The sequence below is a fragment of the Falco cherrug genome, chromosome 7 (genome assembly GCF_023634085.1).
Source record: "Falco cherrug isolate bFalChe1 chromosome 7, bFalChe1.pri, whole genome shotgun sequence".
In the NCBI taxonomy this organism is placed as follows: domain Eukaryota; kingdom Metazoa; phylum Chordata; class Aves; order Falconiformes; family Falconidae; genus Falco; species Falco cherrug.
The window spans coordinates 30,791,078-30,803,424 of NC_073703.1; the positions used below are offsets into that span (position 1 = coordinate 30,791,078).

The 12,347-nt window shown below is 44.1% G+C and overlaps 1 protein-coding gene across 1 annotated transcript in view; it reads right to left on the reverse strand.

The window, feature by feature from the left end:
* Nucleotides 1-1,309: 1,309 nt before the first annotated feature.
* Nucleotides 1,310-12,347, reverse strand: part of RHOJ (ras homolog family member J) — a 62,915-nt gene continuing 51,877 nt past the window's right edge. Inside the window, exons 4-5 of the mRNA XM_005437292.3 lie at nucleotides 11,143-11,238; nucleotides 1,310-9,956 (exon numbers count right to left, since the gene is read on the reverse strand). Of these exons, the coding sequence (XP_005437349.1) occupies nucleotides 9,810-9,956; nucleotides 11,143-11,238 (243 nt within the window). The 3' untranslated portion in view covers nucleotides 1,310-9,809. The remainder of the gene's footprint in view (nucleotides 9,957-11,142; nucleotides 11,239-12,347) is intronic.

A 12,347-nucleotide genomic window follows, 5' to 3' on the forward strand; every position in this document is an offset into this window, starting at 1 on the left:
AGGCTGCTTCTGTCCAGAAAAAGTCTGGCAATGGGAAGGTTGGTGACTAATACTAGCTGTGCCCTCTTGAATGGTCCTGGCTCCTCTGGGGAGGTATCCGTTATGGCAGCCAGGGATTTGGGCTGCAGTGCCTTTTCATTAGGAGTGGAGTAGACCCTACCACCCTTTGCCTTTGCTCTGTGAGTGAGCAAAGGATGGTTGAGCCTGCTGAGGTTCACAGGCTGCAGGAACACAGAAAGAACCTTTCTCTGGCAAAACTTGCTTTAACCCAATCAGTCTTAAGGACATTGTTCAGGAAGGGTGGGATTTATAGTCTTCATTTGAAGACCAGCCTGGCTGTTCAATGGGATTGCTTTTGGTCTTGAAAGCAACGGTAATGAAAAGCTGGATAACAAAAGCACTGCCTTTTTTTTTTTTTTTTAATTTAAAATCTCATTTTTTTTTAATCAAGATCCACATTTCTGCACGGAATCCCTGGAAGACTGGAGCTAGTCATATTCTTGATTCCAGTCCAGCATTTAAGGGCTCTTTCCTCATGTAACTTCTTCAGCCCTTTAAGCATTTCACTTTCTCTCCTGATTCTCCTTGCCCTGTCTGCTGGACTCAAGGTTGCACAACTCATCATCTTCCTTGCCATCAGTAAGAGTTTGTTGGAGTTCTTTTTTATCCATGTGTTAGGTTTGTCAGGGAGTAACAAATTCCCCTCAAAACTCCTAGAACTCAGGATAACGCTTTTCCCAGCTGCTTTACCAAGAGAGCTCCAGTGCCTGCTAGGCTACTGCACACTCTGTTATGTCCCAAACACTTCACGCAAGGGAGGAAAAAATCCTCTTGTGATGCTGTGATATTGCAGTGGAGACCACAGACAGTAGTGCCCAAACCCCTTATTAAAATAATGAAAAAGAAAGTCTATTTGAAAGAGCAACCAACCAACACCTTAACATTGGTGGGGGAAGGGAGACTAAATACCTCCAGGCCAGTCACTGCGGGGTACCCTGGGACCAGAGGGAGCTGAAGGCTGAGTGCCAGCAGGGAGCCAGCCCTACAGGTCCCACATCTCCACCTTCCCAAGTGTCCAGACTGCAGAGGATTTGATTAAGCAGCCGTTTCCCAAGAGGAACATGCCTGAGGTGAGCAAACCTCTGCAGTGTCATCTCCTGTTAGACTCTCTGCAGCGGACACTGTAAGGTGTAGGTGGTTCCAGAACCATCCAAAAGCAGCCTTATATGTTAGTATCTGGTTTTCCTACTTGGAATGTCCTGCAAGGTATATGTAATTAGCATCTGGGAAAATAAGCACAGCACCAGACTTTCTCAAAATGATGCTGTCAAAATACTTAGCATTACATTTATTTTGTTAAAATAAACTATGTACAATAGACGATATTAATGTGCAGTTACAATATACAATAATTACATGTTTAAGAGAGGATAAGCAAAAGAGTACAGAATCATGTGCTGTAAATAGGAAACTAATACTGTCTACATGATTTTTAAACTATGCAAAACATAATTGCTGGAAAAGTGAATTTCCTTGGTTTGAAGTTTTATTGCTTTGACATGAATTCTGAAGTTTTGGTTAATCTTTGAAAAAAGATATACCACTCAAAAGTCAGACAATGTTTTAGTATTCATCCTTTGGTTTTATCAGCCCTATACTCCAGCAATATTGCACACAGCAACCTTTAAGAGAGGAAAATTCAGTTGCTCACATCAAGTAAAGTGAATGACTTTTTTTTTCTTAACTTGCTAAGAACTGACCGATGATGTGTTAGGTCCTGATTTGTGCTGAGGTCATTACCTGTGCTTCACAAACCCAGTTAGAATAACTTGTGCTGTTACTTTTAAGTATTACTGCAATACTACACCAAAAGAAAGGAAAGAAATGTTCTTGTCTTTGTGTTCTCAGGGAAGGAGATAATTTCTTTACAGTGAAATGCTGGTGTTTGACCATCATAACAGGTTAAACTGGATTCAGTTATCCTTGCACTTGAGGACAGTTCAGTTCCACCTCCCTGCTCCTCTCTGCAGCTTTCTTTGAAGCCCTCCCAGTCTCAAGGTGCTGCTGAGCCCCAGGTATGCTGGTGTGACTCCACCGAGGCACCTCCAGCCCCTGCTGCTCCCCTCACGCCGTACGTGCTGGGGCAGCATGGACACCACGCTGCGCCTCGCTCTGCAGCGTGTCCCACCCGGCAGCCTGGGCTCACTACCTTAGGTCACATCTGCTCAGGAGTGAAGAAGACTTTACCAGTGTCTTTCCCCTCTGACATAAATTTATGTTATTGCTTATTAATGAATTAATATTTACAAGTCTGGGGAAAGTTTGGGCTCACTTAGCCCGTACTGACAAGGCAGTTCGTTGCCTGCCGGTTCTGTAATGCAGTTAGAGCAGCTGCCTATTTTGGGGAAAAGTGTTGGGAGAGGAGGTATGACAGTCATACTGTGGATATGGCTTACACCCAAACTACTTTGACAGGTATCAGACAAAAATTTCTACGTGTTATCAGCACAAATAATTGTTGTGTTGTAAGATCTGGAAACTGTAGACTGGTGACAACTGTTTACTCTGAATTCATTAACCTCCAATCAAAGTAAAAAAGTCACCAGATTTGATATTAGGGAGAGCTCAATTGGATCTTTGGCAAAACCAAATGCAAAATTAAACCTGGCATCCCGAATGGGATGAGAGGAAATTGAGTGGCATCCATGAGTACAGTGTCAAACTCAGTAATGATAGCCATTTGTTTTGGATATTACACTGTTAATGTAATTATTTTCAACTTCAGCCTCAGGAGTGGCTGAAATGAGGAATTACAAATCTAGTCTCCAGAGCTCAAGCTAAAGATCAGAGCAGCGCAGTCTCCAGATGCCTGACTTCTTTTGAGAGTCCACAACCAGCAGCCAAAAGGTGTAAAAGGTCCTTGGACCTTGCTCAGTGTATCTGTGTGCTCAAAGCTTGATCAGCCACAACAAAGGGCAGAAAAGGAGGAAACGTACAGACTCTGAAACACTTTCCACTGCGGTCATGTGTGAACCCCGTTGAAATTTTCCATTGTCTTCATGAGAACTGAACTGAAGCCAACACACAGCATCTTTGAAAATCCCATCCTAAAATTATAGTTAGAAGCAGCAGCCAAACACTTCACCACAGTCTGCACATTCTGGAAAGGGGTGGAGATCATGCTCAAAATTATTTTTTTAAACTCTTTTCAAAGTTTAAGAGATTTTTCACCATTGACAGCAAGTCATATGATTTTTGCTTGTTGCTCGTGATATATGTGTTTGCGAGCTCATTTTCCTCTTACAATAAGGTTCTGACTCTTTTTGCCGTTCTGGTGGGTTCCTGGAACTGCCCAGGAAAAACAGATGTTCACATGTTTCTGAAAGCTTTAACTGAGACAAAGAAAAGAGGATTTGAAGAAATTTTTCATCCTACTTATGGACATCTAAACATCTTAAAATGAAATTTCTGTTTTAGGATCAAACTGCCCAATTGTGGCTCTGGCCCCTGATTTTGCACCTCTCCTCCAAAGTAGAAGCGCAGATGCTGTTCTTTTGCATTCATTACTCCTAAATCAGTGGTTTTGTCCCAACTTTTTGATGCAAATTTTTGATTTTCTATTTGTGTTTTGTTTTGATAGGTGAAGACAGCTGAGATCACAAGCCACCACCAAAATCAGTGGGAGGCTTTTTCCTGCTTTCAGAGGGTCTTTATTCACTAAGAGGAAAACAAACATTTATAGTAGAGATTTGTCGTCTTTTTTATGTAGAACTTAAATGTACCTAGAAGTTATCTGACGTAGGTCGCTCCATGCTCACCTCCTGTCACAGCAGATGCTCCTCCAGTCCTATAGAGTTATGAACCAAGGAAATGTTCTGTTGTTTCCAGATTTTCTTTTTTATGCGGGATAAAACATGTTACAAATCCTCCTCAGGGAGAAAGGCATGCGCAGCCTGATCCCTGCAACCTACCTGTTTATTGAACAAATGGTCTCTGTGCCAACATGAACATATGTTGATTGTTTTGCTGGAGAAGACAAATGTGCTTTTAAACAAGCCTGGCTTGAGACAGATTGATGCCATTGTAATTTATTTTTAATCCGGATGAAGCTTCAGTATGGTGAATGAAGAGGTATTTGCTGTACCACTTGGGGGAAAAAAAGCTACAGAAAAGGTCACGGACTGTAAGCAAGCTATGTAAGCAAATGGGCATCTTTCATGTCTGGATTAGAGGAACATTTTCATAAGGACACGGCAGCTTGCATGGTGAAAATACATCTGCTAGACATATATCATTGCTGTAATTAGCCACTGTATTGCTTGCTGTGCAAGAGGTTGGGTGTGATGAGCAGAGACAGCAACAGAAATTGTTTGCAAGAACTTCTGCAACTTTTCTAAGCTCCTGTAAAGGGTTCTCAAAGTAAGTCTCTGGAGTCTTGGGACAATTTCTTGGATGGGCTCTTGACAGCTAGCTGTCAATGGGAAGTGAAGCTCATGTGTCCTTGACAGCTGCCAGTAGTGAAATGTTTGTACCCTGTTGCTCTCAGTTTGCTACAGTGATTTTCCCACCCTTGGGGTGGGTTTTTAGGCACTTGCCTAGAGTTGCATTGCAGTGACTGTTTCTGGGGAAGTCCTACTTGGTCTGTGTAGCAGCCTGCCCAAGGCTCATCTCCTTTCCCAACTAATTTCTTGGTTCTTCTCTACCATGCTTCCTTAGCAATGGCAGATACCAGACAGATCATGGTCCCGAGCGTGACAAAGGCACCAGGTGATTTATACAGCATGTGGGGAATGGCAAATCATTGCTTTTTGGAGGACACAGGCCACCAATACTAGAGCAACTAGAAGAGATTTTGTTGTACGTTAACTAAAAGGACTGGTTACCAATGGGCATATTCAGCCTCCCTCATTTACATGAGTAGTATCGCAGGGATTGAATAAGACACGAGGAAGTTGGAGACAGTCCCTTGTGAAGGAAGCAGTGTGAGGAAGACTGCCAAAATCTGCCCCCTTAATACAACTATTTGGACTAACTTTATTGCATATTAAGATGCAGCACTATATTTAGTTCTGAAGCAGTGCTTTGAAAGAGAAAGAAGGTAAGAAATATCAATGACAGCTGCCGAAATGATTGTTTTGATTGTCATGCTGGACTTGGTGTGAATTCCATGGCTCCCATCAGCAAGATTTGTGTCAGGACCAGCACATGTGGAAGTGGAGGGAAAGACTCACATCATGCCTGATTCAAGGCAATGCAAGGCAAGAACTTGTAGTTGGTTGTTCTTCATAAGCTACATATTACTGTAACAGTAGATATTTGCAGGGCAGAAAGAGAAGGTCTGGGCCTGTGTGGCACATAGAACAACCAGGAGGTTGTTTCCCACCTTAAGAATCATTTCCCACCACTCCTGGAGGACAGAAGCACATGGGACTTCCACGCAGCTGAACAAACGCTCCTGGATGGACCTGTGTGGGGTTAAAGCCTTGTTTCTGCATTCTCCCCAAGTTTTCTGGGCTCTGGGAGGCACAGGACAAACTGTGGAAGTCTTCGTGGGACCTCCTTTAGGTTATGCTGGAAGTGGTGATACAGCACAGCATTGTCCCAGCGCCCCTGGCCTTGTGTTTTAGCAGTGCTGTGAAGGGCAGAGGCATCAAAAGGTTGTTTTAATGTGATAAAAACTTTCTAATGTCTTGATCTATCTCTCCAATACCTAAAGTCGCTAGTGTCTCCTTGCAGGAGCTTGCATGAAAGCCCTTTGGGAACTCTAAAACTACAACTTCAGGTTAACAAACAACTCCTGGTAGAACATTAAGGTTCCAGAAGAGGCCAAAGGAGATGGGTTTTACAGGATCTAGCAGATTTCTTGTAAGTTGTGAGTGCTTTTGAAATGGTAACAGACTATTAGCAAAAGCAGGTCTGTCGGGAAAGGTTTTGACATCGGCTGCATTAAGAGGCCATTGTTAAAATAGATTCCAGGGGTGGTTTATAGCCTTTATAACTCTCCTGTGTTCCTTTGAAGGTGAAATTGGGAGCCGAATTCTAGCTCATCCTACAGTGAGAATACCCATCTCCTTTCACCTGACAATCATATATTGATTTTCTCTTCTTGTTACTAATGGTGTTTGAAAATAACTTGAAGTTTCTATCTGTTGCCTTATGCCGCTGCTTGCACTATGTCTGGTGCTTTGATATTTCTGAAAATGAGCTTTGCTGCCTGTTCACACACCATCTGTTGGCTTTTAGAACAGGTATTAAGTATGACTTGCCAGATAGTCAGTAAGTCTCCTTACATCTGCCTGCAATCCCTTTCTAGAGCCTGGTGGCCTGTGCTACTCCTGCCTCCCCAAAATAATAGTGCAACAGGGCAGATCCTTGAGTAAGTGCCACATTGCATGGGTAAGTGTGTGTACATAACCTAACACTGCATTAACCATGGCTATTTTTAAAACACTTATTTTTGTTGGAAGAGAAAATTGAAAATAAATGGAGTGCGGAGGGTGTTTCTCAGTGGATTGTAACCAGCCTCCTTCCCCATAATACCAAATTTTGGTCACAATCCTAGAATCACTGAATAGTTTGGGTTGGAAGGGACCGTAAAGATCACCTAGTTCCAACCCCCCTGCCATGTGCAGGGACACCTTCCACTAGACGAGGTTGTTCAAAACCCTGTCCAACCTGGCCTTGAATCAGCTTGAAAAACTTGAAATTTTACTGCCTCACAAACTTGATGTGCTTGGTTTTGTAAGTGCAAAGAGAACCCTGGTTGGTCTTAACATTTTTTGTATGCATATTAATACTTTCCTATCTGCCTTCACTGCTATGCAATGATTTGTGCAGGGTGCTGCAGTTTAATATGTCGAGTCTAGCATTTTAGCTTCTACATCACCGTATGTATTTAGTGAATTTTCCTCAGACCACTGCAGTTATGTTATTGCTACGACTTCCTATTTGATTTTTGATTTTATATGCCTATCCTATACCATCCCATTAGTATTAATAGACATCCCGATACTTGGTGGCATGCAAAAATAGCATTTGATTATTTGTGGCTTTCCCTGGTGCATGCTGGGAATGCTATATTGCCCTTTTCCAGTGTGCTCATTATTTTGTGATCAGCTCAGCTGTCAGTCTGGATTTCTATTTCCTCTGTATTTTGTGAAGCTCCAAGAATATCTGGCAGCTCCAACCTGAGTGTTTGCATTGCGCTTCAGCTGAAACAGACTTCACTTACTTTAACCAGAGGCTTGTATGTAGGCTAACGCCCTACAGCAACCTGCATGAGCTAAACCAGTGTAATCATCCTATTTTATTTCCACTGAAGTAAATAGCAGCACAGGGAAGCTCTAATTTTCTCTGAAATCCGTTGAAAGCTTTTCTTACATGGTTTCAGTGGACATCTAGTCATGTTGTAAGCCAACGAACGTTACCCAAATATTTATTTATTTAATCGATTCCTAGTTTTCCTCATACTCCCCTACTATCTCTTTATACTTGCTAGTTCAGCTGATTGCCAGTGTCCCAGCTGTGCAAATACTCACTGCTCTGCCTGGGAACGGCAACGCAGCCTCTATGCCATGACGTGAACTCCTTCACCGGGCTTCAGCGCTCTCCTCGCTCTGAGCTGTGCTGTATCAGCCAGTCCATTTGAAGCAAAGGTCTGGGACTTCATAAACCCAAATATAAAACATGCACAAAGAATGGCAGCAGTGAGGAAATCTTTCTTTTATCTGTCTTGGATCTAGCACAGCTTTGTTTTCATCCACGCTTGCGTGCAGCTGGGCAGGGCTGGTGAGTGAGAGCTGGGTGGGTAACAGCAACAGAGTTTGCCTCAAATTCGATGGCTTTTTCAGAGGGAATGGTTGATTTCTACCTGGAAAAGTTTTGGGGTTTCAGAGCTGGTTTCTGTAGGTGTCCATGGTAAATTGAATTTGTGCTGAAGGAGGAGCTCGGATCCTGAAAGCCTTAGTGACTGCAGGTTTGGGCACTGCGTCGTGCTTGTTCCCTTCTCTGTGCCAAGGCTGCCGTTCCTATAGCCCTGCTGAAGTCGCTGCTTGCTCTGGGTACTATTGGCTCTGTAATTCACCACTAATTATGAGTCTTCCTGGTTGCATGTGTGTGTACTCAGCCAGGCTTCTGGAGAGGAGTGGGCTGGCAGCCCCCTGGCAGGGGTGTGGGGGGACACAGGGCACATGCCCCTGGGCTGGGAGGGTGCACTGCTGTTACTTCCTTACTTCCAGGGCTTCGGAAACACCAACTGCAGGCACTGCTTTTGTGAGGAGTTACATCAGAAGTCTTTAAATCTGTATTTGCTGGCACTTGATTCTCTGCTTGAGGAATGAAATCCATACCAAGGTAGTCTCATGGCATCGCCAGCGTACCCGAAGGCAAATGCAAGGAACAAGGCGCCCTGCGAGTTCATCTCTGGGCGCCTGTGTTGCTGTGATGTGCAAAAGCAGAGGCTCCCTGGAGAGGCTCTAGTGGAAAGGCACACATTTTCTTCAACACAGAGCGAGCTAACAGGCAGCTTTCCTTCCCTTCCCTTCCCTTCCCTTGAGGGCTTGGACATCCCATCTCCGCGCTGCCGGCTGCAGCCCATCATCTGTGACTTGTATGAAAGTTCCTTCCTGAGGAGTGCAGCCACGCTGCAACTTAAACAGCGCTCACAGCAATGAAGCTGGAAAAATGGGAGCAAAGACGTAATGAATGGGAGGGAGGCTACAATAAATCAATGTTTACAGCTCCACTTTGATGAGGGTTTTTACATGAGATACTCCATTTAAAAAAAAAAAAATCTTACGGCAGCTAGATCATCTTCAAGCAGCTGAAGTCAGTGCGACCTTTGGTTTTTTTTTTTCTTTGCTATTTTTGTCTGCTGGGTGAGATGTAGAAATCCAGCTGATCTATAAGGTAAGTTTTCAGTTGCCATGGCAATGTGTCTCGTTCATGTTCTCAGTTTGGATGGGAGATTGTTCCACGTGGCTATTTCATGTCTAGGGCAATATTCTTTGGTAGCAGAACTTCTTTGTATTAATGCTACAACTCTTCTTCCTTTCCCAGCTTATGGAAACATGGCTCAGCCTGAACATTGCCCTGTAAAAATACAGTTATTTGCATTTTTTTGTTGTAAGAACATTCCTTAAGTCTGGAGGTAAACGTTGATCCATCTTGATAGCTTGGGTACAGCAACATTCTGAAACTGTGAAGTTTCACCATTAAGTGAAAACAAACTGGAATCATTCCACCTTTGCTTCTATGTGGTTTGAACAAACTAAAGTACATCCTGAACTAGCGAGTCTTATAGAGGAAAAGTAATTTAAAAGTACATCCTACCTATAGTGTATATCTTACATATTAGATTTCTACAGGTCTCCATGTGCTTTCAGTCAATTCAGATTCAATTCCTAAGTACTGAAAATTCCTAATTTTGATCAATTACTGCTTAAGGCCACAAATAGAGTTTCTCTTGTTTCTTCTACCACCTTTAGTTCTTTGTTTTTCCACGCTGCCTTCACCTTATTCCTAAGGTGAAGAGTCAAGAATGAGCAGGCATCCTGGTTTCTGTTGGCTCGGTGCAGTCTGCAGTGGTGGGGACAGGCTGCACACAACTCTGGAGGGTTAGGAAAGCACATAGACACCGGTTGGCCTAGTGTGATACAGCTTGGAGGTTTCACAGAACGGAGGGCTCCTATATTTGGGTAAGAAGGACCCCTTTCTGGTCATGTTCCCCATTTCAGTTGCGTGTGACCTTCATTGCCTTTCTAACCTGCTTGGTTTCATGGAACTTGTCTCGCTTTTCTTTCCAAGTGACTTCACACAAGGGTGCAGCAGCTGTGGCACTTTGCACAACGCTTCTTCTTCTTCTTGGGGTGGAAAATGGTCAGGATTGCCTCGTCGAAGACAGTCTTAAGGCCTTTCTGCGTGAGGGCTGAGCACTCCAGATAGCACTGTGCTCCAATCTGAAAGAGAAGGCAGAAAATGTGAGTACCTGCTGTTGGGAGAGACAGAGGAACCCTGCCACAGTATCTTCTATGTGCATACATGTCCTGCCACAGAGGGAAGCCCAGGGCTTTAGAAAGGGGGTCAGATCATTGCTCTGTTTTGTACCTGGCTGCCTATGGGATTAAGGGACCAGCTCAGGTGGTCATTGCAAATGAGAGGGCAGGGATGAACATCAACATGGTATCTCATCACAGGGGTCAATGGGGAGGAGCAGAAGTTCCCTGCATGGCCCTCCAGAGAGAGGGAGGCTGCATCCATGTTTGAGTGCTGGACCAGGAGCTTGGCCTCCTATCTGTGCAGCTGGGGGGGCTTTCAAGGACGTGCTGGGTTGTTAGCTGAGCTTGGCTCTTCTGCTCTGACCTGTCACTCTCGTGTCCTGCCTCCTGCAACGACAGGGAGCTGCTACCTTGGGGAGGGCTTCCAGCTGGTTTCTGGGAACCGGGAAGCATCATCTCGTGGGGGTGCTGGTATGACACAAACCCACACAGTAGTCTGGGAAAGCAGCCTCAGCTCATTCAGCAACCTTGTGGCTTATTCAGCTTTTTCTGCTAATGGATGTTCTCGTTGGCCTTTGAGGGTCAGGGCTTGTAACAACACCTGCAGCATATAAGGTGGAAAAAGCTGGGGTCCAGATGGCTGCATTTCAGGAGCTGAGGAGGGCTTTTATCCCCCTACCTTCTCAGGAGAAAGGTGCAATAGCATAGAAACCTTGGGAGCTCCGTCTCTGCTGCTTGAAGCGCAATGGGTAAGTGAGAATCAAGTCATCTGTGCTTTTGTAAGGGATAGGGATGGGTTTGGCAGGAGGCAACTGCAGAAAGAGGTTTACCACATGCACCTCCTGGCAGAAGCCTGAACAAGAAACACTTGACTTAGCTAAATTAGGCAGTAAAATTGTTTTCCTGCCCATTTACTACCGGCTGCCTGGTGTACCTTGCTGTGCTACTTAGAGCTTGGTTGGGTAATGCAGCAGAACAGCAGCCTCAGGACTCACAATCTGTATCTGGTTCCAGCCCCTCTGAACAGAGGCTGGAATCTCCGGCTGGGATCAATCAACATGCCCCGGAGGAGCTCACCTGGACTGAAACAACCCCAAAGCAAAGCTGTGATCAATCGATTTCATGGGACCTCAGAAAAAGCTATTACCTCCTTTGCTAGCTTCACTCCATGCTCGTAGGTGAGTGGTTTCTCCTTCATGTAAAGCAGCCGAGCCAAAGTTTTGGGATCATCCCGGAGATCAATCTAGTAGAAAACACACAAGCCCTGTGCTCAGTACTGCCTTGCTGTAATTCTTGAGATGGATATTCATAGCTTTACAAACCCACAGTCATGTCCTTGCATAAGGGCATTTGTCCTCCTCACCTCAGATGGTACTTCAGAAATTAATTGCACATGTATTTGCCTTTTTCTTGTTGTTTTTGTTGTTTTGTTTCTCTGTTTAACAGGAATTAGTTCTCATTGGCAGGTTACCGGGCCACAGCTCAGGTAGCTGCGGTGCGGTAAAGATGCAGTTCTCAATGGCTCTCACAGTGAGTCTTGGAAAGTGTCAGTGGAAGCCTGAGCCCCGCTGGAAGGGGGGGCTGCTGTGAGCCTGCACTGCATCACCTGAAAAACACCCAACAGGCCAGGTAGATGCAGCCCAGTCTGACTGACTTGGAACAAATTCCTTTATTTCCATGGAAAACATCAAAGTGAAGCATCTTGGCATTTCAAACCCACCCGTTTTTCAGAATGTGTGATCCAGAAGGTAATAATTTTGTTTTAAAATGGGTGATTTATATTATTCTATTGTGGAAAACAAAGCCAGTGTTCAGACAACTGGACTTCCATATGGCACGAAAATTTTGGTTTTGACAAGAATTTTTCTCTAACTTGCCTTAGGTTACTGCCCAGTGTTCAGACATTTTCCAGACAGTAGTATCCCTACTTCTCACAGTCTGTAGCCACTCCGTCTCTTGGAAGCAAACCCACACTTAAGGCATTTTTATTTGATTGATAGGATCATGGATTTTAAGGCCAAAATAAAGTGGTTTGATTGTTTAGTCTAACATCCACTATAACACAAGCAGGACAGTGAGTCACTAATTGCAATGTTGATGTAAAAGCACAAAGGGAGGCTATTTCCTTCCCACGTCTCTGTGTAAGTAATTGGGTTAATTGTTCTTATTCTTAAAAATTAGTTTGAAGTTTAGCTTCTGCTTCTGACCACAGGCTTTGACAGAGTTTTTTCCCCTCACTAAAGGCCTGTCAGAAATCTTTTTTTCCCTGTAGGTATTTATGCCTTGTTGCCACAAATCTATATTAATATTCTATTAATATAGAATTGAATAAAAAGATGGGATGAGTTTTGC